General features: G+C 41.2%; 1 protein-coding gene across 10 annotated transcripts in view; it reads left to right on the top strand.

The window, feature by feature from the left end:
* The first annotated feature begins 7,889 nt into the window (after window positions 1–7,889).
* RUFY3 (RUN and FYVE domain containing 3) overlaps window positions 7,890–26,370 on the top strand; it is a 97,070-nt gene continuing 78,589 nt past the window's right edge. For 5 of the 10 annotated variants that reach the window (XM_073340391.1, XM_073340393.1, XM_073340390.1 and 2 more), the window contains exon 1: window positions 7,890–8,240. In XM_073340391.1, the coding sequence (XP_073196492.1) occupies window positions 7,910–8,240 (331 nt within the window). In that variant the 5' untranslated portion in view covers window positions 7,890–7,909. Of the gene's footprint in view, window positions 8,241–8,825; window positions 9,216–18,824; window positions 20,293–26,370 lie in introns of those variants that run through there. The other 5 variants (XM_073340396.1, XM_073340392.1, XM_073340394.1 and 2 more) reach the window with 5 other exon arrangements.

Here is a 26,370-nt window from a genome sequence, read left to right as displayed (position 1 = left end):
GCTCAGTCTAATTGCTTTTTCCTAGAGGAACAAGTTCAGAAGTTACGTGCCATCTACTTCTAGTGACCAGTCGTGTCCCCCCCCAGAGTAATGTACATAAACTTTTATGAAAGGAAAAAAAATGGGTGGGAAAACAAGCATAGCAGAAATATAGTCAAGACGGGAACATATGAAAGGAGATTAATTTCAGCTTGTGTACTAGTCATGTAAATTACTGCCGAAATTGGAGCTATGCAGCGTGATTCTAAAGACAGAATTTATCTCAATATGTGGATACACAGGGACAGATCCTCAGGGTAAATCCATGTAACTTCATTGACTTCAGTGGTGCTGCACCTGTTTGCACCTGCAAATGGTTTGGCTGATTAAATGCAGCACAGGAATACATGTTTACACCATACAAATACCATTCATACCACATAGCAGCATTCTGAATAGAGCCTGTAATTAATTTGACCTTGGTAACAAACTAGTATTTTTGTGTTTTAGTAGTGGGTGTGACAGAGAGAACTTGAGTTCGATCTGGCCACTGAGCAGTGGCACCTTAGAAGCGGGAGGTGAGCCAATGCAGACTACTCCAGAGGGCCAGGGAGCAACAGTGGCTGGCAGCTGTGGGCGCAATTTTCACATCTCCGGCTTCTCCGTGAGATTGGGGTCCATGCTGCAGCAACATCTCAGAGAAAGAGGGAGGACTGCAGGGAGGTGTAGGAATGAAGCAAGGGATCACTCAGGTCCTGGAATGATTATTTGTGAGCCTATGCATGTTTTCTGCCGGTACAATCCACACACAAACAATTTACCTAATTTCCATTGAAAAGAGTCTTGTGTAAAAATCCCAAATAGTAGTGGATTGGTGAGCCAACAGGTTTCTTCAACTCTGGTTTTTATTATGAAAGATGCATTTATTACACGTTTTATAGAATGGGTTTTTTGAAAAGTGCTCAGTGGTGGCCTAACTCTGCTGCAGTTGAAATCACTGAACATTTTACTGTTGGCCATTGACTTCAGTGGAAGAAGAAATGGGCCAAACAGCACTTCTGAAAATCTCACCCTTGAAGGTATTCTGGCTCTGAACTATGCCTTCTGTAATGTGGTTGTACGTTGTAAAACCTGTCTGCATATAAATGGCAAATGCTTGGGCTGTACACTCAGTCCTTGTAGCATCACTGCCAGTGGGATTGAATAAGAAAAGGGTTAGTGTCAACAGTAGCAATTTGAAGTCCTTTGCTCTTGTAGCAGACACAAAAATGTGTCTTCCTTATTTAGTGTTGCTCATCTTAAAAACAGGTGTAAATCAGGCTTGTGATGGGAACCCGGGTTTAGTCTTAAACATGGAGGGAGTGTAGTGCTCCTTAATAACTATTACCTTTATTTACTAAGTGTGCCGAGAGCATGATAAAGCCAAAAAATATCATTGTGCATTTCACAGCTGGTATTTTTTTCAATACATTAGCTGCACTCCTGGAAAGACCTCAGTTATAGGTGATTTTTTTTAAATAGGCCTATGTGCTTTTGGGGGGAAAGAGTGGGGGTGGGGGATGAGGAAGGGAATATTGAAACCTCAGCCCAACTGGGTGATTATACCAGTGTGTAAAAATTTTGAAAACACAAATTGATCTTATTACTCGGATGGCCACTAACTGAAATGCTCATTTCCTGTAAAGATGATTTTCATATTACCAGTCAGGGTGGATTTGATTTAAATCACTAGTCAGGAAGGTCAATTTAATCATGGTTTTCTACATAAACGTGCATTCTTGTTAGTTGTTATAACAATACATATCTTTCACAACTCAGTGATAGATGTAGGTTTCGTTTTTAGAAGGTACACACTATACATTTTTAAACAGTGATTTATTTTGAAAACTTTTCAGATTAGTTTTACAGCTATATCAGAAAATGAATGATTGTTTGGTTATTTCGTTTACCAAAGGTAATTGAAGCAGATATTTATGAAGTCAGTGGGAGGTGAACTATCTCCAATTCAACAGGTTAATCATTAATATTTGGAGGATTTTCTTGCCATGCTGTATTAGGAGGAGAACATCACCAGACAGACACTTAAATTGCTTTATTTAAGTAAAATAGCGTTAAGTATTCTGGATTTTTTTCTTCAACAGCAAACATATAATATTTTAACAAAACAAGCATATGTCTCTCGCTTCTCACATTTATCTCCAGACTTCTCCTTGTCCAGATCTATTCCACCCCCAACAATCTTCTATTCATTGAACTTTTTTGAAACTTTGCACTTTTAGAGAGAGGTAAGGGATTGACTCTGCATACACAAATTTGCAGAGGGACAATAGAGTTGAGGTCTGTTATTTCTCACCTCTCTATATTATTTCTTTATTTTAAAACATTTTTGCTGTTAACAAGCATGTTACCTCTGGAGACACAAATCCACAGTTTGAGAACAAGCATCTCTGATGGTATCTTATAGACTGAGCACTGAGTCCCATTGGGTAGATAGAAAGATTAATCTAAATAATCTATACTGTACAGAAGCCTGTGGAACCCCATAAAATCCCTAATCCATGAACCATTGGAACTCATTTACAAAACTTTTCTTAAACATTACATGAATATATTGTCTCATACTATAGAATTAGAATTTATAATCCCTATTCCATGATGAGATATCTTTGAGCTATAATGTATCTTAATTAAAACTCTGTTTTGATAGGTTTTTTCCTCAAAAAAATCCGATTTAAATTAAAAAAATCATTGATTTTTATCCACCCTGATACCATTCACATCCTTACAGGTGTAGAACATAAAGAGCTAGCAAATTAATGTGCAAAACCGTAGGGCAATCAAAGTATGCAGAATGCTTTGTGTTAATGTATAAAATTGATGGGCCTTTGACAACAAGAAGACTTATGGAAACTGAGGATGCATTTCTCCCCTTTTTCAATATCAAAAATTTCCTTGGCTTGCCTCTAGAAATTGTAGACTTATAACTTAAGCCAACATTAATTTAGCATACTGACTTTAGCTTGTACCTTTAGTCTTTTAGGAAACATTATATCGCAGTCCAGACAGTAGATGGTGCACATAATCTTGTAGACTTGAAAGTAGTGCCAACCTGTTCAACCTGAAAATGAAATCTCTTGGGATCTTATTTACAGTTTGCTAATTCAGAGCCTAGATAGTCTTCATTTTTGAAAGATGAAATAATTTTTTAATAGGGGCTTTTAAATATATTGAATAAGGAAGGACTACTGAACACTACAAGGCCAGTAATGTAGTTTTGTCTCTAAGTGGAACTAAAAAACACTTCTAACAGGCTACTGATAATACTGATGGTAAATGATTTTAAAGACCTCATAAGAGAGGATGTGTGTGTGACGGATTCAGTCACGGGGACCCCTGTGGGATTGTCACTGGAGGTGCTGAAATTACCTCTGAGCCAGGAGGGAAGCGTGGGAAGAAATTAGGGAAACGCTATACAGTGACAAAGAGAGGCAGAATGGGTTTATGGATAATGTTTTCCTTATTCTAACAAAGTTCCTTGTTCTCAGAAAAAAAATGACACATCTAAATTACCATTGTTACATGACATTATAGCTCTGCCACAAAGAACCTCAGCTTAGTGATTGGCAGGATGCACTGCTTAGGAAGGAGTTGGAGAGGCAGAGAAAAGGTTGATCAAATGGCCATGCTAGAGCTATGAAACTAACAGCAAATTTTGCAAAGCCCTTGCCTTACTGTCTACTCCCTTCCTGTTCAGCAAACAATATTTTTGATGATGAGGTTCCGGGGGGGGGCTTTAATATGTCTTCCCATTCAGCTATAATTTCTATGAGTAAGCTGGACCAGACCATTTGCAGGTTCTATTCCTCCTTTATGTTCAGGAGTTACACACTTGAAGCTGCATGACTCACCAGAATGTTTTCCTTTTTAACCTTTTTACAAAAATATGTATTTGAAAAACACTAAGAAGACCTGTAGATACCATCTTCTAGCAAGAGGGACAGGACACCAAAGATTCTGGTAACTTCAGACACAAAAGAGACCAGCACCTATTGTGGTTGGCTTTATTTTTGTATATGTGACCTTGGCTCCTGAGCATACATTCCCCATTGCTGAGACAGAGCGAGCAAGAGAAATATACAGACCGGTCTACCTAGATAGAATTAAATCTCCTTGTAAACATCCACACCCATCACTCATAACATCCAGTCTATTTGCCTGGTAGTCATTCTGTAGTCATCCAGACAGCATCAACACTTGGATGTGTGAACAAACAATAAAATGGAGGGTAGAAACCCAACAGACCATTCTAAATCAAAAGTGTAGGGCAGTAAAAGTAAACCTGCAGGTACCTAAAACCATACAAGTGCATTGCATCTTTTCTCCTTTCTATGGAACTTCTAATAGAAACAAAATATCAGTTACACTGCTTTACTCTTCCTGTCACTGACAAAATCCATTGAAAACTCTACCATACTGGGGTAGCAAATAATTAGTGGCAGCACTAGAAAAAAATTAGTCTCCAGGAATGAGTTGCCACTTCTGCAATTTTGTCCTGTGGGAGAAAATAATATTACACTGCAGTATGACATGATGTTGCGACATGATGCAAAGAAAGATTGTAGACAGGATATTTTTCAGAGCCTGTGAATTAGTCTCGCAAGATTCAAGAAAAATGAATTAAGTTGGTGAAAAGTGGGAACCCTAAAATCAGCACCAAAATGTATTCCACCTCTGAAAACCTTAATAAAATTTTTTCATGCCCATCTTTTACAGCTAGAATTCTCTGATTAATATGTGAGCTAGTTACTTGTCTTAAATAATAAAAATAACATAACTTAGCACTTCTATCCAAGGATCTGAAAATGCCAAATAAAGAAAGCCTCACTACACTCTTGTAATGGAGGAGTATATATAAACATTCCCATTTTGCAGCTAGGAAATTGAAGCACAAAGCAGCTTTGACTTTCCTATAGTTGCATAAGGATGTCTATGACAGAAATAGAATGCAGATCTTCCCATATAAGGTCTGATCCAACAAGGTGCTGAGTGTCTTCCACTCCCATGGAAGTCATTAGGAGTAGACGATACTCAGCACCTTGCAGGATTGAACACTTAATCACAAGATTATCCTTTCCTTCTTATATATGTTAACCTTTGTTTTGGGATGACACACTACGGAACACATGAAATGACAATGTTTTCTTTTAAATTGCTGTTCTGCCAGCAAGCAGTGAGTGTTCGGCCATGTCCTTTTAACAGGAAAAAGGAAAGGGAAGTTGGTATTAGTTTTTTTGTCATGTGTTGGTACTGATTAAAATTTGGGCACTGGAGAGAGAAGAAAGTAGGCACCGCAGAAAATCCTTTCTTGAGGAGAGAGATGGGGAACAAGTAGTAGGGAGAAGTTAATGAGAAGCAGGGTAAAATGTATGGGAATGGAAAAATGAATATGATGTGAAAAGGAAAATCTAGAGTGGAAAAAAGAAACTAACAAAACAAGGCAGGGAAAAAAATTCTGTGAACCCCTCTGAAAAGATGTGTGCTCCTTGTTCTTCATTGCTTTGCAAGTGTGTGAAGGGTTTTAAATATAAAAAAACCTTTCCTTTCCCCCCTCATTGAATATATTTTGTCTGTTAGACAGTAATGGCCATACTGTGGTGGGTAAATTGGTTTGGGGGTCAATAATATTTGAGATATTTATGTAGTGAAGCGGTAGTGATTCATGTTCAATATCACCACTGCTACTAGAACATACAGGAATCTGGGTCATTAATCTTTATTTACAGGCAAATATCCTGAGGTGCAGGCAAATTCTGCAGTGACACTTCACCCCCTGCACTTGTTGATTTCAAAGGGCTTTACAAATATTAGCAAATCTTCAGTTTTCCTCTCTGAAGTAAGGAAGAAATGGAGAAGCTGAAGCAGAGGTTAAATGCCTTGCCCTAGTTGTACAGAAAATCTGTTGTACAGAATAGAGCCTAGATTGCCTCTCAACTGCAAAACCCTTTTGTATTTGTTCTTGTGGTAAGGTACGACCTGTGTCTTCTGTAAACATGCAGCATCTGAATCTGCTGTAAAACCTGTGAGGTTCCATTACTTTAGTCGGATGGCACAGCATGTAAGCCACTGCAAAATTTTGCATGCCAACTTCCATAAATCTACTTTAACAAAATACTATTTATGTAGCCTGCAACAAACCTATGAAACACTGTAGAATAAAATAGTTTTGTTTGGTTTGGATGTTTTGAAAAATAGAAAATACATCTTGTTAGATTATATTGGAAGCTTCTCCTTCTCAAACAATCCATAATAGTGACCTACAGCTGAAGACTGTTTTGTCTTTTGGAATTGCATGTTTGTATTACTCTGTTTCTGTTCTCATCTTATTTATATTAGGCACTGTTATATTTACTTATATTAGGCACTGTTTGTCTAGTTGATTGAAAATGTAAACAATCAACTAGCTTTTAGTTGGAATAGAGAAATTGGAAATTCAAATAACTTAGGCAGCAGTTAAACCTGCAATGTCACTGAAGTTTTGAAAGTAAGTCTTAATATTTATGTAGTATTATAAATGATATTGACAAAGGTAAAAACTTGGTCAACAATACCTCTTGATATTAGTCCTTAAGAGAAACCAGTATTAGTAAATAATGTATGAAAGAAAATAAACTGAGGCCTAAATCTGCACAGTTTACTCATTCCTCACAAAGGGGGAAAAGGCCTCATATGATTAAGGACAACCCGCACAAATAGTAGTTTAGTCCCCTGGTTTGAAAATACAGGCAGTGCAAAAGTTTCCATGTTTATAATTCTACTGTTGTAATTTGAATGTTTGACACTGTTTTAGGAAGGAAATTAGTATTTATAATGTGCTCAGAAAACAAAAAGTGCTATATCAGTGCATTATATATAAAGTATTATTCAATATTATGTATTGGCCAAGAAAAATGGAGAAGCAAAGACAAAATAGCTATCAGACACAGGGTGTCATATTCTACAGTGATGCGGGCCATGTAAGGACATTAATGTATTGACAGAGAGAGAGGTACAGCAAACTCTTCTGGAGTCATTTTACAAATGTACATATTTTGGAGGAAAACAGCACCTGATACATTCTGCTCTAGTAAACTAAAATAACTATGCTGGAAATCATATTTGAAGGAAGAATGGAGAGCTTCTAACTATAAAATAAGATCTATGTATACTTGTTAATTAATACTACTTAGTATGTGCAGTACAACTTTGTTTAATAGAGCAACTTGGACAAATTGCCCTCTTCCCCCCCCCTCCAAAAAACCCCCCCTCAAACCCCAGACTTACAGTATTAAAACACACAATGAAGACATTGAAGGATAGAAAGGGAAAAGTACAGGCAAGCGAGAAATCTGGATCTTCACAGCACCTAAGGGTGAGGGCGAGACACTGGACACGGAGGGAGTGAGCGAGCGAGCGTGCAGAGGGATCAGTGGGGCTGGAACCCCGCAGGAGAGACTTTCTAGCTGTGTGTGGGGTTCAGGGGCTGAATGTGCTGGGGCTATGGGAAGGTGAACCCCCCTTAGAGTTGAACCCCGCAGGGGTTGAGGTGCACAGAGGGCACTGTGTGTATGTGTGTGTGTGGGGGGGTGTTAATAGTTAACAGCCTCAGGCGCTGGGGTGGTTGTGGGCACGGTAGGTATGGGTGAGGGTCCAATCCCGGCTGGGGGGGCAGTGGGGTGCCTAGAGGAGGCAGGGGTGGGGCTGTAAAGGTTTAATTAACCCCTGCACGGGGGAGTGGCAAGGGGCAGATTTAACCCCCTCAGAAGGTGGGGGGGGCTGGGGTTGACCCCCCCCCCGGGTACGGGGCGGGGTCTCCAGGCGGACGGTCCCCGCTGGCGGGCGGGGCCGGCCGTTCCGGGGCGGGGCCGGCCGTTCCGGGGCGGGGCCGGTGTCCATGGCGGAGGCGGGCTCGCGGCGGCGGCCCCAGCTCGGCGGGGAAAGTTGCCCGGACGGAGCCGGCGCGGCGCGGCCCCCGACCATGGAGCAGCGGGCTGGGCGCAGCCCCTCGGTCGGGGGGCTGGAGGCCGCGGACGGGGACGGGGAAGCGGCGCCCCCCGAGTCCCCCCCCTATTTCCTGCTCTATCCGGGCCATCGAGGCCCCGCGCCGCCCGGGCTGCTGCCGCCGCAGAGCGTGTGGAGCCCCCCCGGGGGCGGCGGCGGCGCCCTGCCCGTGCTGCTGCTGAGCTCCCCGGGGCCCGCGCCGGGGCAGGACAGAGCCGGCCCCCGTGAGTAGCAACCCCCCGCCCTCAGCACCGCCCCCCACCCCCGCCGGGGCGTCTCCTTCCCTCAGACCCCCCCTCTCCCCGCCCCGCCCCCGGGGGGCCGGCACCCCCGCCCTCAGACCCCCCGCCCCGCCCCCGGGGGGGCCGGCGCCCCCGCCCTCAGACCCCCCCGGGGGGGCCGGCGCCCCCGCCCTCAGACCCCCCCGGGGGGGCCGGCGCCCCCGCCCTCAGACCCCCCCGGGGGGGCCGGCGCCCCCGCCCTCAGACCCCCCCGGGGGGGCCGGCGCCCCCGCCCTCAGACCCCCCCGGGGGGGCCGGCGCCCCCGCCCTCAGACCCCCCCGGGGGGGCCGGCGCCCCCGCCCTCAGACCCCCCCGGGGGGGCCGGCGCCCCCGCCCTCAGACCCCCCCGGGGGGGCCGGCGCCCCCGCCCTCAGACCCCCCCGGGGGGGCCGGCGCCCCCGCCCTCAGACCCCCCCGGGGGGGCCGGCGCCCCCGCCCTCAGACCCCCCCGGGGGGGCCGGCGCCCCCGCCCTCAGACCCCCCCCCGCTAAGCCTGGTGCCCTGCATGGCTCCTTTCTACTTCCTCGGTTTCCAGACCCGAGTCTCCTCCCCCCAATTCAGGAGCTCCAGCTCCCTTACACAGGGATTCCCTGACCCTTTCCCCCCTTCCTCCTCTTCCCCCCCCCACCCAGTTCACCTGCCCAAAGTCTCTCCTTCTCAGATACCCCTGGACTTGAACTTGGGTCTGGATGGTGGTGGCATCTGCAGAGCCTTCCTTTCCCCTTCTTCCCTTCAGCTTACTGGCACCCTTTCAGCAAGGGGGGCGCGCAGGCAGACTCCCCTTGGCCTGTGATAAACCCCTGGGGCATGGGGATGCATGCGTTGGAGAGGGATAAGAGGCAAGGGGGGGTTGGGTTTCCCACTTTAAAAGAAAACTAGTTTCATGGCCGAGGAAGGAGGTAACACATCTGGCCAAGGTAACTTATGTTAAGCTGCGCTCTGGTGGAAATGTTTGTACTCTGTTTCTGAAAAAGATATTGACTATTTAAGATCGCATGGTGGGCTGACTATGTAATTAGAGGAGAGGAGGGCAAAGAGGCTGCAGGTAGCTGCACTTCTGTGAATTATTTTTGATTTATCACTTTGATTCATTCCATTCAAATATGTATGAACCCTGGGGATCAGTCATTTCTGGCGGGAAAGAGTTAGCAGTATCCAGAGAGTAACAACACCATTGGGTATGGGGAAATCACACCAAAACTCCTTGGAAATTGGTGGCAGAATCTTCAGAAGAAGGGGGCCTATTGCGGTCCCTCCATCCTGTCACTGTCCTCTCCTTAACAGGAGAGTGAATGAAGTGTATGTATCCGAGCTGAAGACGGGAGGCCTTGAACATTGTGGAAGATGCATTGAAAGGAGATGCTTCAGTATGCGTGGCTGCATGAAATGCTCATCCACAGACTCAGTTACAATGTTAAAAAATAATCATGAGCCTCGTCTCTCCCCTCCCCTTCCCTCGTTTTGGGGAAGGAGCTCTCAGTCCTTCGAAGTTTAATTGGGTAGCTACATTGCCATGCTTGGAGGAGAGGATGGATATGGGTTCTCAGGAAAAGGCTGGCTTCGACTGCCTGCCTCCTGCCACTGTGTCCTAAAGCAAATCGATATTATACAGGGTGTTTTTCTCCACTTGACAAGGCTATGTAATTGTGTGGGATTATTTTGCAGTCAGTTTGTGACTGGGAATAGGTTATTTGTTGTGTTTTAGCAAAGGCTGGTTATAGGGTGGAAGTGCCTAACCTGCCCTGTTGCAAGCATACAGTGTCTACAAAGAGGAGTTTAGCATACTCCAAGGTTTTCTGGTTAATGTGTCGTGTTTTATATAGTGCTTTTAATCTTCAAAGTGTCTTGCGAACGCTAATTTTTGCAACACCCTTTTTGAGTGGGTCTCTACTGTGCAAATGGGGAAACTGAGGCAGGGATCTTAATGGGTTTGCCCAAGCCTGAGGGAGTCAAAGCCAGTATAAGAACTCAAGAGTCCCTAGTTCATTACCCTCTTCCCTTCCTAGGTGTTGTTCTGCAACAGCTGTTGGTAATACAGAAGTCTTTGGAAGAAGCCTAGTGACATAGCAGGAAGTAAAGGGAAGAGGAAATATAAATTGTTCCCATGGTGCTGCTTGTCAGCTTCTCCTGGGTCAAACTTGCATGCAGATCAGCATTCTTCATCCTCGCTCTCATTCTCACTTTCTCCATCACAGGCAGTAGCAAGACTTGCTCATTCGCTGTCTGGGCAGTAGCAGCAAACTTTTCTGCCAAGTCTCACTTCTTTGGTATGAACAATAAAACAGTGTTTACAGTTTTTTCCGGAGGGATTTGCTTTACATTTCAGTTCAGGGACTAGCCCTACTTCCCTGCAGACTCTGTGGCCTGAGAGGCTTCACAACTTCTTACAGTATCCCTGAGTGGTTATAATTATTATTATAGTAGTAGTACAGTGCTCTGTGAGGTGGGTATGTTTATTGATGGGGTGGTCTATAAAGATGTTGCAGAAATGCCTTGAGTGGTGGGTCTGGCTTTTATAAAACAATTCACAAGTGCTTTCTTACGTCTCTAGAGTGAAATAAAAGTTTTGTTTGTGCTCTCCTGAGCTGGAAAAGGATGTGTGCCAAAACATTTCAAAGGTAAAAGTCCCAAAGCCAACATTCAGGTTCCCCAGCCAGGTTTTTTCCCCCAGTGTGCTGTGTCAGCGTAGGAAGCTTAACTGCCCCAGCCGGTTCAGGCGGCCACCAGTAGTTTGCAATATTTGATTTACACCCTCCCCAAATTTAGGAGAGCTGTTTTTATCTGGTCCTGATTAGCCCAGACTCTGCTTTCCTCATCAAGCCTCACCTATGCTTTCAGGATTAAACCAGGGCAATTAATCCCTGTCACTTTCTATCATTTGTTGTTAAGACCACCAAGTTGATTCCCAGGTGTCAGGACCGTCTGGTGCTCATTTGTTTCCCAAAAGAAAGTGAGAAAGGAACTTGAACAGAGAGAGGCTTCAGCATAAATATATATAAAGCAGAGGGAGGAAAGAAAAGAAAAGAAAAAGATGATCTTCCATAAGCTATTCATATCAAAATTGTACCACATGCAGTATGAGTTTTATAGACTACAGAAATCTCCCCTAACATATCTACCCCACAAAGCAGCAGGCCATTCAATCACAGAAGACCTTGGTGTTGATAATAGGGGAGTCCATATGTGATGGTGAACTCTAGCCTTGTTTCACTGAGACTTTTTAAATATCTCTTATTTGTATTATCATGGCTTGAGGCAGCCCCTGCATCAGACAGTATTTTTATTCCTTATGATCCTACACAACCAGCATTGAAACTTTTGCTTGTGTTTTGGTTCTCCTGGGTTCCCTAATCTTTGCTACTACCATCATTTTAAAAATTAAGGTAAACTAAGGAGTAGTAAGATTACTTCTGTATTTTGCATTTACAGTGCCTTTCAATCAAGAATCTAAAAGCACTGTGTAAACCCTAATCCCTCCAGCACAGCAGTAAAGGGAGAGAACAGTTTTAAGGCCAACTAATGGGAAGGGGCAAAGAGTCCTGTGGCACCTTATAGATGAACAGACGTATTGGAGCATAAGCTTTCGTGGGTGAATACCCACTTTGTTGGATGCAATGGGAAGGGCATTTCCTGGCAATTAATAAATATGGGAGTTGGGGGATTAAGGTATATAAAAGGCCCTTTTCCCAGCAATTAATGATCAGCTGGGCTATGTCTCACATGGAAGTTATGGTTGTTATAAACAAGAAAATAAGTACTTTCTGCTGAAATGTAGTTTGTCATGGATATGGCATTCTGTGTACATTAGAAGGCTCTTACTAGTAAATGGCCAGTACACAAATCATCAGAAAAACTGTACTCCAAAATGCTTTGAAGGCACATTTAATTCTTAAAAAGAAAAGGAGTACTTGTGGCACCTTAGAGACTAGACTAACAAATTTATTTGAGCATAAGCTTTCGTGAGCTACAGCTCACTTCATCGGATGCATGCAGTGGAAAATACAGTGGGGAGATTTTATATACACAGAGAACATGAAATAATGGGTGTTACCATACACCCTGTAACGTGATCAGGTAAGGTGAGCTATTACTAGCAGGAGAGAAAAAAAACCTTTTTGTAGTGATAATCAAGGTGGGCCATTTCCAGCAGTTGACGACAAAAACGTGAGGAAGGGCTGGGGGGGGGCTCAGGGGAATAGTTTTACTTTGTGTAATGACACATCCACTCCCAGTCTTTATTCAAGCCTAATGTAATGGTGTCCAGTTTGCAAATTAATTCCAATTCAGCAGTCTCAGAATTGGAATTAATTTGCAAACTGGACACCATTACATTAGGCTTGAATAAAGACTGGGAGTGGATGTGTCATTACACAAAGTAAAACTATTTCCCCATGTTTATTCGCCCCCCCCTCCCCCTTCTCACACGTTCTTGTCAACTGCTGGAAATGGCCCACCTTGATTATCACTACAAAAGGGTTTTTTCTCTCCTGCTGGTTATAGCTCACCTTACCTGATCACTCTCATTACAGTGTGTATGGTAACACCCATTGTTTCATGTTCTCTGTGTATATAAAATATCCCCACTGTATTTTCCACTGCATGCATCCGATGAAGTGAGCTGTAGCTCATGAAAGCTTATGCTCAAATAAATTTTAGTCTCTAAGGTGCCACTAATACTCCTTTTCTTTTTGTGGATACAGACTAACACCACTGCTACTCTGAAACCTGTCATTTAATTCTTGGTGTTCATATTATATTTAACTGTGTTCTTTCATATAGGAGTTTGTTTGTGGGAGAAAATGTTTTTTACTTTATAGTGAGATTTGTACTAATGAAGGGGGAACTTTATATTGGTCTACAGTCAAGCTGGAAATTAAAGTGGCCAGTAGCTTTGTAAATTGCATGAGGGAATGCTGTAATACAGTGGTTTTCAACCTGTGGTCCGCGTACCCCTGAGGGTCTGCAGACTATGACTAAGGGGTCCACGAAAGGTTGTCATTACAATAGAACAGTGTTTTTCAAACAATGTCAAATTTTCAAAGGTGTCTGCACCTCCATTTGAAATTTTTTAGGGGTCTGCAAATGAAAAAAGTTTGAATAGAAGAGGGAAGGATGTAGATACTGTATTTTAGCAACTGAAGAAAGTGAATTATATACATTTGAGCTGAGAATTGAGTCCCAGCTCAAGTAGCCTATGCTAGCTCTGCTTGAGTTAGTGCCATGGGCGGTGGGTGAACCCCCGCTTTGGGGAGGCTAGCCCACTGGCTGTAACCCTTCTGCCCGAGGCCCCGCCCACTGAGCCCCGAACACACACACACACACACACCCCATAACAGGAAGAGCCCTGAGGGCCTCCCTGTGACTGGAGGAGCCCCGGCCTACCCACCCCAGCCACATCTGGTCATCCCCAAGCGCCAGTCTGGTCCCAGACACGCTGGGCTGAGCCACCTCCACACACCCCAGCCACGCTGGGCTGAGTTGCCGACGATGCCGGGTGACATCGCTGAGCCCTTAGGCGAGCTGCTGGACCCCCCCTCACCTGGCCGGACCCCCACCTCCCTGCCTGACCAGCCCCAGCACATGGCCGAGCCTCCTCACTCCCCCCGCCAGACCCTCCTGCCCCCTGCTGGCTTGCTGCGTTCCCTCCTCACTTTCCCACTCCCAAGGAGGAGGGGTACTGCAAGCTGCCGCAGATAGGCAGCAGCAGACGGTGAGGGCTACAGGAAAGGGGCAGGGCCACTATGGCCCAGGTGTTAGCCTTCTGTGGCCCAGGTGTTAGCCTTCCCTGGCCTATTATACCTGCCACCCATGGCTAGAACCTAAAAATAGCTGTGTGTCCATGAAAGCACAGATGACCACTTGGGCTAGCTGGTCCGAGTACAATCCTGCCCGACCCCTGAGTACATGCTCGGGTGGATTGCCTGAGCCACCATGGGCACACTGCTATTTTTAGGTGCTAGTCTGAGAAGAGCTAGCATGAGTACATCTACACAAACTGGGAATCACAACTCCCTGCTCAAATGTAGATGACCCTAAGAGCACGAATGGAAAACTTGAGGAGACTGGGGAAAGGGAGGCTTGTAAACTGTAAAGCTACTTAAGTTTAGAGTTGAAAATTCTGAAAATATAAAGTATGTTCATGATTTGTAAATAACTGTAGTCTTGGTCACTATTTGCTAAAGTTTGTTAGATGGCTACAGTGTCAATCTTGTACACAATATACACTACGCTGCTAGATTTACAAATAAACTAAACTAAAACATGGGCTATCTAGGCTTGTTAGTTACAGCATAATGTTAGTAATACCAGGGCTGCAGGTCTGAACTCCATGCTTGCCATGACCTGATAACATATTGGGCCTATGGTGACAGGTGTGCTAAGAATAGCATGAAGATATTCAGAGATGCTGAAGAACAGACACCAAGAATTTATCCTACAGTATAACAATTTTATTTTGTGTAGTGACTACTACTTATGTCCTTGTCACAAACTAGATGTTTTTCCAGAACCATGTACAAGTGATGGCTCTTTCCATTGCAGCTGCAAGTTCCTCCTTCATACAGGTCTCCCCAAGGGGCAGGCAAATGAGCAGATGCTCCGTTGTCTGCACTTTACTGTACTCACATATATGTGTAGTTGGTTTTTTGTGTGTTTTTTTTTTTTTTAATTCAACAGCAATGTGGTCTAGGATACAATGTGTACAAGTCCAGCATAGTGACTTACACACATTGCATCCCAGACCACATTATGCTGAATTTAAAAAAAAAAAAAAAAGTAGCAGAGGGAGAGAGAAACAGTAAGGGCAAAGAAAGGCCAAGATACTTATGTCTTCAGCCGAAACTTGAACTGAGATGAAGAGTTAAGACAGAGAGATCATGAAAGCTGTTCATGCCAACAGGAGCTGCTGTTGGATGAACGCTAGTCAGACTGTTCCTCCAAGAGGCAAAGGTGCAGCCAGTGCTAGACAAGCAGAGAGAACAGGTAGGAGAATAAAATTTATTTAGGTGAGGTGAGCTGCAGTAAATCCATAGAAGGTTTTTAAAACAAAAACTAAGAGCCTGATTGAGCTGCCTTTACTCTGCAGAATTCCTGTTGGCTTCCAGTGGGAGGCCATCTGATCATGATGGCTCTGGTAGCTTCTTCCTTCCCCTTTTTCAGGTTTACTTTTAGTAACATAGGTATTCTAAATTCTGAAACACCTTTGCTGCACAAAGAGAAAAGTCTGTCACTGTATTTATGGAAGTAATGGATTCCATCTCTTTTCTTGAGCCTAGAAAATTCTTCACTCCTGCCCTTTTGTATTTTTAACCTGCTGGACTCAAATTGCAAGAGACGTACTGCACGTGTGCCTCGTATGTGGAAGGTGAAAATCCTGGTTCCCTGTCTTACTGCAGCAAAGAAATGAAGGGTTGGATTCCGCGTATGGCCCCATTCAGGGTGGGGGCTGATTATCCTATAGCATGTCACCTATAGAGAGAGTTGGCTGGTGAATATTTTATGCAGAAAAGATAGTTTTGGGGAGTGTATGTTTGTGGAAGATATATTAACTCTTGAACTGGGGGGGTGGGCATGCTGCTATTGTCATTGAGGTACAGCATTGAAAGCAGGAGCGGAGATATGAGGGAAATCGTGCAAAAGGTGATTATTTTGCCACCTGCCTTTCTATATCCTGCCAAGTTAAAAGGTGAAGGAAAAGATATTGGACACCAGGAACAGAATGTCAAGGTTGTAGTTCTGTCTGCAAGTGGCATAGATGGGGAATGGGGAAAACTGATTGATTTTTATCAGGATTTATTTAATTTGGAAACATAGGAGCTGCCAGTTTGGATCAGACTGATGTCCTGTCTAGTCTTATAGCCTGTGCGGCCATATAAATTGATCAGAGGGACACACAAGAAACTCTGTGGTGAAAAGTATGGAGTAACTTGTCTGTAGGGGAAACGTCTTCCTGATTCCTGGCAGTTAGTGGTTGGTTTTCTATTGTGAGGAAACTTGTAGACGTATATGCTGTACAATTTTATCCTGTTTGCAGTGTTGCCTGGATCTTCTTTTGGAGTGTTTACACTTAATTTAGAACCCATTATTATGTATATGAGTACTTTATCTTCATTGAATCTCATCTGTCAGTGTTGTACATTTACCTAGCATTGGTCGGTTGTTTTGTAATTCCTCAGTCTTCTGCCGTCTTGAATAACCAAAATAACGTTGTCATCCCAAAACTTTGCCGTTTTATTCTACACCCCTTCTCCACATCTTTATGGTGAGTTGGTAGGCTCTGTATGGTTAAGGCTGTAACTCAGTTTTTATTGCAAGCCTGGTTTTTGGCTTGTGAACTAAAATTTCACACTAAGTAGAGTGTTGCCGTGAGAAGTAATATGTGAGGTTTGTGCGTAAGTTAGAATTTATTCCCTTACATCTGAAGTGGACAATGGATTCCTGATTTGTCACTTTAAAAGTAGAAGTACTTACTGAAGTTAAAGTTCTTCTTTGTCACATTGTAATAAAGAAAGGAGAGGAAAGAAAAATATTGGCCTGCCCTATTGGACTAATCTAGTTGATATTTAATGCATAGGACCAAAGTTTAAAGTAAGTTCTATTATCCAAAGTTAACATTTTAAATAGTAATGGTAGAATGGATTGGCTTGCTTTCAGATGTTTGATTCATTTAGTAAAATTGAAACTTAATTTTTAAATTTTTTTTACAGAACTGTAGTGTTTGTCAGTTGCTTAAATCTTTGATCTGGAATTCCTAGCTTTCAAATATTTTGATAATGCCAGCATTTTTACAATACCTTTAACATATTCTAGCTACTTCCAGCTTAACGAAGTGATACCCACTGTTAGCCTCCTTCACCATTTAGACACTTTTTCTGTCCCTTGACCAGTTTCTGAGCCATGATAAAGTTTTACCTCTTGCCCTGTGATTGATTTGTGTTTTAATATCTCAGTGTTTATGGAAAAACAAAAAATATTTATCATTTCCCCCTATTCTAATAGCTTTTGAGGCACAGTGTTTGTATACAGAAGCCATGTTTGCCCCTATTGTATTGTGTGAACATGGTTGTTTTATAGCTCTGTTTTTAGTTGTTTCAACTGATTTTTCCTGATATTAAATTAAGGTTCTCTGGGTAATGAATTCCAGGATGTCCACCCCTTAGTGCTCTTTTAAAGATAACTACAGTTTTTGCTCTCCAGTATAGTAGCTGATTTTTGTCATACAGTATATTATATACTTTTGTTAGCAGCTTTACCGTGCTGTTCTTTTAGAACTCTTGAATGTTGTTGATATCAATTTACACTTAAAATATATTTACAAAGAAAAGGTCTAAACATTTTTTTTAAATAAAAGGTCAGGACTTCTCTGGAATTGGTATACATGAAAGTTCTGGTGAACACTAAAATAATTCTCAGGGATTCAAAAACGTATCAAATACCTTTAAAAATAACTCGGCCAATCTTTCAGATAAAATACTCAAAGGTTCCATTCTTTGTTGAAGATGATTGGATAAAATAATTAGAGTTTCTAGGCTAGGTGTAGTTGAGATTATTTTTTAAAAAGGTAGGACAGCTTTACGAAGAGGAAAAAAAAATCCATTTTACAAGTGCCATTTAAGGACCACTGTTGGTCAAAATTCAGGTTTTGTATTAAAAGTATCAACAAAGCAAAATTAGGTTTAACAATTTTTTTATATTGATTAATTTTGAGTGGTTTTGTTGTTCAAACATTCTGCTCTAGTACTTAAAGTATAAACATTGAAGTGTTATGATATTGTGTTTGAACTTGAAAACAAGACTGACTAAATAAAGAGACTGGCCCGTCTAGTTTCATTGTCCAGGGTGGTGGTGGTGATAAAATCCCAACATTAATACTGGAGATATTTGCTGAGTTTTTACTCTTTCATCAACATGGTAAACTACTGTTAGTGTTTTTAAAAAAGTTGCTTTCTCTGAGAAAGCTACCTATAATTTTTGCCATGTGCGCTGTGTATTATATCACTAAAACAATACACAAGAGAACTATTTATTTTCCCTTAAAGGGGGCTGCGTACGTATTCTAACTAATTAGTTGCCACACTCCTGGTTAATATTGGCAAGCAACTTCTTTTCATTGCCTGTTGTTATACGCTATTGCTGACTTTTTTTCCCCCCAGTTCCATAAATATAGTGAAAACTAACTTGGTGACTGTTTTCTGTTCCCTTTTTTGAGTCACATTTATTGGGGAGCTGAATTTTGTAGTGAAATGTCATGTGTTTCTGCATTTCAAACTACTGTACTAACATTTCTATGCATCCAAATACATAATTCAGGTGTTTCTGTTTAAATTTGATTTTGCAGGAGGGAGGGCAGTTTTCTATGTAATACTTTTTTATTCATGTAGTTTTAAATGTAAAATGCCTCTAGGTTGCCATATTGTGTTGATGTGGGGGCAGGTAGTTCATATGTAATACTGCAGTCACTGAGGACTGGAATTAATATAAATCTTATTTAAAATTATTAAAAACCACATAAGGTTATTGTCTGGTGTTATATATATATATATATATATACACTAAGTGGTGGCTATGTCCTGTCATGTAGATTACCATGGTTAGGCAGTGACCTCGAGATCATGGATTTCTTGAGGTACCAGCTTGGGTAGAAGGTCTCAGGCACAGCGTAGACTGCAATTCCCACCTCACAGGAGGCATGTTAAGGTTGAGGGCACGAGGAGTCAAATTACCTGAAAGGTACCAGACAGGGTTACCATTTTGTTCTTTTAAAAGTATCTTTCAATTTTTACTTCTTGTTCAGTGGTAACAGCTTTTATTTGCACTTACCCAAAGTTGCACCAGTTTTTAATGGAGAATTTTAATTTTTAGTTAGCGATCTGGCCTTTATAATGTGTATTACCACAAAAAAAAGTGAAGGCTAAAATCTGGGTCAATGATGCACTGCTAACACTTAAAACTAGAAGGTTTGTTCAAATTTGTTTTACTATCTGAGAGTAAATCCACGTAATATTTGTTTAGATGGGAAAGTTCAGTTTAAAAGGTAGTTTTTGAGAAACTTAAACTCACTCAATCGTAATTTGCACACCCAATTTGATTTATATAGAAGCACCCCGGCACGTGGAAGGAATACAAATCTCTTTGTAGTCATCAAACAGACACTCCACTCCTTTGTACTATGAGAGGGACTGATGAGAAATATGTGCATTATGTTGATCGCAGATTGACTAGCATAGTCTGAAAAGAGGCTGTGGACAATGAGAGCAAGATCAGCCTAATTGCTCTCCCTGCATCAGCAGCATCTATAGAGCATCCTGGGAATTGCTTGCCCTACGATCTGAGCAGCTGGTCACATGAGTCTGAATTTTCAGTTCAGTTCATTAGTCAGCCATTTTGGTCAACACCCTGCTTGCTGCGCACAACCAATCCTATTAGCACTCTGTGTCCAGGCTTCTCTGGGGGAGAAAGAGACTAGTAGTGATTCTAGCAATTCCGGATATCTTTTCCTATAGACTTATATTATTTTGGTTTTTCTCTTCTTAGTTTTGGTAACTAGCCAAGGAAGCTTTTTCTTTTATGCAGTGACCAGGTTTTCTGTGGTTGCTTAGGATTAATAGCATCTAGCACAGCTGAAGAGAAAGATAGTTGGGGAAGAGAAAAGAGGAGACTGAAGAGGAGCATCACTTATACCTTGCTGTATATATGAAAAAGCTACTGCAGTTTGTGTGATTTGAGCATATTTGTTCTTACACAGCAAGGTGGTATTTCTTATCTTCCTCAGAAGGCTTTTCCTTTTAGTTCTTTTTTGTTGTGCCAGCTGAGTCATCATGTCTGCCTTGACGCCTCAAAGCGATATGCCAACCCCCACTACAGACAAGATCACACAGGCTGCCATGGAGACCATCTATCTTTGCAAATTCCGAGTATCTATGGATGGAGAATGGCTCTGCCTGCGCGAGCTGGATGACATCTCACTTACCCCCGACCCAGAACCTACCCATGAAGGTATGGTCCAGTTCTCTACCTTGGGAGCCCTGCAGCCATCTCATTGTTACAACTACAGACTGTGGGGGGGCGAGGGGGAGAGAGAGGAGGGGCTTCACCATTCAAGGGCTTACATAATCTGGAAAACATGACCAAAATTGTATATGGCTTAGCCAAAATTATATTTATTTTTATATAATATATAAAATTGTGACAAGATTCTGAAGTATCTTTTATGATCAGACTTCTTTCTAGAGGGTCATTGTTATGTTGTTGTTTTTGTTTTATTTAGAAGCCCAAAGTTGCATCATAAGAGATGAGGTTCTGTATTGTCATGTCAGCACATGAAAGAAAATAACCTGAGTATTTTTGTAAATGATGCATTTTATCTTGATGTCCATATTTAAACATTGGTTTTTAAGAAATTTGCAGCTGTCTTGTAAACAGGCAGCGTTCAAAAATGGAGCACATCAACAAAATTCTGATTAATGTGTGATACGAGGAGAATTTTGACAAGCCCCAAGGAATTGTGCAATTATGTCTTGTATCATGTGATGATACTATCAGGAATCTTGTGCCATTATTTAAGATGGCTTTGAAGCCTGCAATATGGATGCATAAAACAACATTTCTGTCTTTAATGTTCTAAGGGAACTAATGATTATTTGTGATCTGGCTGTGATGAGAGAAATTTAATGTACAGGACAAGTACAGTGAAGTTGGGAAATAGAAAGAACCAATGTAAAGCTTTGCAAGAATAAAAAATAAAACAAAACAAAAAAACTCCACACATTCTCTTCCAATAAATAATAATGGTAAATAATGCGTGGAAGCATTTTACTCTGTTTACTTGTGATCCAGTAGTCACTTAGCACTGAATCCTGCAAAGTGCTGACCTCCCACTGAAATGACTGACACCAATCAGCAGAAACCTTTCAGTATTAGGCCCCTTGTTCAGTAACTATCATGATGTAAATCCATGCTAAGCCACTTGACATTGCCATTGTCAAATAGTAACATCTTATTTTGATATTTTGCTAGATGGGATTTCTTTTGTATGGAATTGCTCTTGAAATTAAATAAGATTCTCCCAGGTTAAAAAAAATATAATTTAAACTTCACCTGTCAAACATTTTCAGGGATAAAAATCCATTAGCTCTGATTTACTCACAAAGGCAAAGTAATTCAGACTGATGGTAGCAAGAGGCTTCAAAATAAGAGGCTGAAACTCCATCTTAAGTGTGTCCCATTGTGCTTAGGTGCTGCAGCACACACGTTTGAGACTCCTATGGTATCTGAAGTCATACAAATATTGGGAGATGTAAGGATGAACAGATGTACTTGACTTAGAATTTCTGTACTGTTGTTTCTCTGTATGTCAGCCTTAACCTTATTCTAATGTTCTTTGAATTTATTTCATTTTTCTCTTATGGTATTTGCTTTTCATAGAACTTTCTTTGGAGTAGTGTGGGTTGGTGTGATAAAACATAGCTACCCTTTTGAGCTGTTACAGTACATCATCTTCATGCTGTTTTGGGAAACTTGGTGTACTTCTAATAGTGGAGATGGGAAAACAGGAGGTTGTCGTGGCTTTGGAAAACCTATTCAATCAGATCTTGATTCTGTAACCTATGGATTGTTTAGATCCAGGTCCCACTGCATATAAACCCCCAAAGTTAATGATGGAATAGAATTTGAATGATTTCAGTTTTGGCCCTCTTCTTCTTAACAAATTTCATATTGATCAAAAGTACTATTCACAGAAGATGTTGAGAATATATCCTACTTACCTAATATCTCTCTTTACATCCCTTCATTGGCTCCCTCTTATCTATTGCATCAAACATAAGCTACTTGTCTTCACTTACAAGGCCCTTCACATCCTATCCTGACCCTACCCATCATCTCTCATTTACTATTGAAAGGTAGACCTCCATCTCGCATGGATGCCAGCCTCGCTTACTTGTTAAATATTCAAACAAGCACCTTTGTGGTTTTTCCATGCTGCCCCTCACACTTGGGAGGAGCTCCCCATAAACATCCACAAACTACCTTATTATCCTCTGTCAAGGCTAATCCCCCTCTGTCACTTTGAGTACAGAAGGTGGGGGCCCGCCAGGATTCTAAAAATTAATACTTGCCACTCCAGGCTTGTCTTAAACTCCCAAGGTTACAGCTTTTCTCTGACCTTGGCTTGGTAAACACTGCCATCACCCAAATGCAAAAAAACCCCTTGGACCAAGGAAGGAACACTTGGGAATTCCTCCCTGTGGGGTACCCATAAGCCCTTTCACCCCACCCCACCCCCTCCAGGGAAGAGCTGAGAAAGAAAACAAAGGAAATTAGCTGTGCTACCAGCTAATCAAACATGCATAAACCTCTTAGGACACCAAAATCCAATTCTGTTCTTAAAAAAAGGTAAATTTTCTTAAAAACAAAAAGGAAAAAATACATCTGGAACTTAAACTTTGCTAGATTTTAAAAGAGCAATTCCAAAAAGTAAGCACCCAAACTAGCTTTCTTGGGGGTTCAGTTTAAAGGTTACAAGCAAACAAAAGCATCAGGGGTTAGCACAGAGGAGTTCCACAAGCCAAAATAAGAAATAAAGCTGATTGTGTCTGTCTAAACATTCCCTATCCAAATAATTTCTTCTAGGTATGGAAGATACTTTTTCATACCTGTTTCAAACCTTACACAACATTCCTGCTTATAGCATTGCTGCTCTTTGTCCCTACAGCCCAGAGAACAACAGACAAAGGGAAAGTTTCTTCCCATTTTTAAAAGTTGTAACGTTCCCATTGGCTCCTTTGGTCAGGTGCCCACTTTTATTTGTTTTTTATTTTTTTACCTGGGGGACTTTTTAACCCTTTACAGATAAAGTAGCCAAAGAGCAGCTTCCAAGGGGGATTTTACAGCTAGCTGGTTGGCTGAGTGTCCATTAAAGGGAGCTACTCCCCACTTCATTTATCACATCATCCTTCAAATCCTTCCTTTAAACTTTCCTTTGCTGTGATGGCAACAAAAAACTTGACAATGGCTAGGTGGCTGGTGTTCTGAAACCACAGTGACCAATAGTGTTTCTGTTTCCTGTACCTGGACCCATTGGATCCATCTGTTGTCTCTTGTCTTATACTTAATCGCTGCCCCAAAGAGCTTACAGGCTTTTTGTTCTGTTTGTACCGTGCCTAGCTGAATGCTGTCCTAGTCTGTGACTGGGTCTCCTGTTATCTGAGTACCTAAGAAGTAAATTCCTCCCCCACGTTGATGGTGTCCACATATCACACATGATGATAAACTAGTGGGAGTGGAACTGAGAAACAGGAAGGAGTGTTGTGCTTGCTTATAAAGAAAGGGAAGCTAGGGAATGAAGAGTATTAATTTTCAATGAAAGAGTGAAAAAAGGACAATAAATGAAAGGAGGATGGAGAAGTAGAGAGAATGGAGGACTCAGTGAAGAGAGTTTTTCATTTAATGAATTTTGATTTATTATTTATGTAGACTATATCATATATTTTATTGCCCTCATCTAACTTCCTTTGAGGCTCTGCTGCTGGACCACATTGGAGGCTTTAGTGGTTTCCAGATTCTCCTCTCTTGGGCTCCCAATTTTCTCAATAGGTGGGTCCTAGAGCATCTTAATTTTCAAACTTACCTCTGTGTGACTTGCTACAATATTATTTAAATTATTTTTAGAAAGTTCCTGCTTCCTTTTAGTTATTCTGAAGTGGAGAGACCAGGATTTCTGGTAAACCAGCAAGTTACAAAAATATTACATCAGTATCTTTTTTCAATGGTCCAGAGAAACAGTGTAAGTTCATTTTGTTGTCATTTTCTGTCGACTCCTTACTGCAAATTTAATTAGAAAATGTGTATTAAACATAAAGCAGGCCACTGAAGGAAGTTATGAGTTATTCTGATTTTGTATGTCCCACCAAAACATTTCATATTGATAATTTCAGTCAGACAAATATCAGAAGAAGAGTTTAAAAGCAACCCTAAATATCATGTGAATACACAGGATGTTAAGACTTTTTTTGGCTAGATGGCGAATGTGTGTAAAACTGGAACCTTTGTGGATGTAATACTAATTTCTCAAACAGAATGAGGCTCAGCACGGTGGTGCTCACTATTTATGAAGAGAGGCCTTCTGTCATTCCCCTGTTGAGGAGCTGCTGAATTACATTAGAATTCCCTTAAGAAAGCTAGTTTCAAATTGATTTTGTGGTTTTGAGGTGGAGGGGCAAGAAAGGAGGTAATATTTCAGGAATATAAGAACATCGTGGTAATTCAGTAGCTTCAGCCAAACCATTGCTCAGGCATTAATATTTAAAAAACAAAACAACAAAAACCCCAAAACAAAACCACCTTTTCATGCAGTCATATTAGTTTCTATAAAAGCAGGGCCTATTTCTGCTCCCACTTAAGACAAAGGCAAAGCTGTTTTGGGGCCAGATTCTGATCTCAGTTACACCAGTGTAAATCTGGAGTAACTCTATTTGCTTCAGTAGAATTACTCTGGATTTTGCTGATGTAACTGAGAGCAGAATCTGTCCCATTGACTTATACAAGAGTAGGATCATGCTCCAGGTTAGATTTAGCACAACTCTTCAGCCTCTAGAAGTAATTTTTGTCTTAAACATTGTATATAACTAAAACAAAACAAAACCCACTCACAGACCCTCAAAATTATAAATAAATGCTTTTCGTTTCCTTTTTTTTCAGCTCCTGAAGTTATTGGTGGTAGTTAACTTGGTGACCTCAAAAGGCCATAATTTTATCTAGATGTAAAGAATAAAATTCAATTTAGCCATTGTCGTTTTTTATTTTGGTAGAACAGTGGTAGGTCACTGAAAAATTGGAACATTGTTTTTGTTACACAAATAACACAAAATGAGAGATGCTGCTAGAGGTTTTTTCTGTTTTGTTTTCAATACAGTCAATCTTTTTATGGGTTAAAAAGTAGAAAACACTTTATTTTTAGGTTTCAGAGTAACAGCCGTGTTAGTCTGTATTCGCAAAAAGAAAAGGAGTACTTTACTTTATTTACTTTACTCCTTTATTTACTTTATAAATGTCCATGTGGACAGATAGTATTCAAATGGAATTGAGAGTTGAGCTTTTGTGGACAATTGTAAAGTGCAAAATAGTCATGAATTTTCATAGGGATAGCTAACGATGAGTGCATCTGAGGTGGAGTGAAAGTTCTGTTTAATTTCTCCCCTCTCCCTTGAAAGACATGGCTTCACTTTAGCCAGAGTTTCACAGGTTAATAATTTTAGTACCGATGGGATCAGTTTGTAATTGGGAGCATGAGCAGTATGCATCACAGCCTTATTATGAGAGACTTATTTGACATGAAGAATAATGTATTGTATCAAATACACTACTTCACTTATCTTTAAAACGCTATATTTAGAAAGTTGAATTATAGTGACTCAGTTACATGGTAAAAGGGTACATCTTTCATGTTAATCTAATTTTTGGTAGTTTAACAACAAATTGGGTTGAATCTTTTTCTTGCTTTTGGCCAGGAGTTTTTAAAGTTTTTATTAATGCATTTTTGTATGAAGAAGAATTTATACAGATACTTCAAAAATAAATGCTTTATTTAAATGTCACCCATATATTATTACTCCATCAACATAGTTCACCATGTATTGAGCCAGCTTTTTTAACTGAAAATTGTTTTTCTGCAGTTTCTTTACTGGCATTATTCCATCTTTTTAAATTCAAAATAAAACCATATCTATTACTTATTTTATCATTACAGAATCTTCAAATCCTTCCCAAGTAGCAGCATAAACATTCATTCATTCATTTATGCAAGTGACATACATTAAGACCCGAGTTGCATGCTTTGGGGCCTACATATGTTAAAATGCTTGTAGAGAGAAACAACTGTAAAACTCACTTTGACTTCAGCTTTCCTCTTGTAATGAGGAATGGGGCAATGAGGAGTGACAGGACAACCTATTTGGAGAGGAAGAGTGAGGATTAAATTGCATAATGGATTATGACTTTATAAGGCACTCTGATATTATGGTGATGAGTGAGGTCTAAACTCCTGGTTGAAACAATAGGAGGCAGCTTTTGTGTTCT

The sequence above is a fragment of the Lepidochelys kempii genome, chromosome 4, assembly GCF_965140265.1.
Source record: "Lepidochelys kempii isolate rLepKem1 chromosome 4, rLepKem1.hap2, whole genome shotgun sequence".
In the NCBI taxonomy this organism is placed as follows: Eukaryota; Metazoa; Chordata; order Testudines; family Cheloniidae; genus Lepidochelys; species Lepidochelys kempii.
The sequence above is the reverse complement of the archived record's forward strand: the minus strand, read 5'-3'. Positions and strand labels throughout refer to the sequence as shown.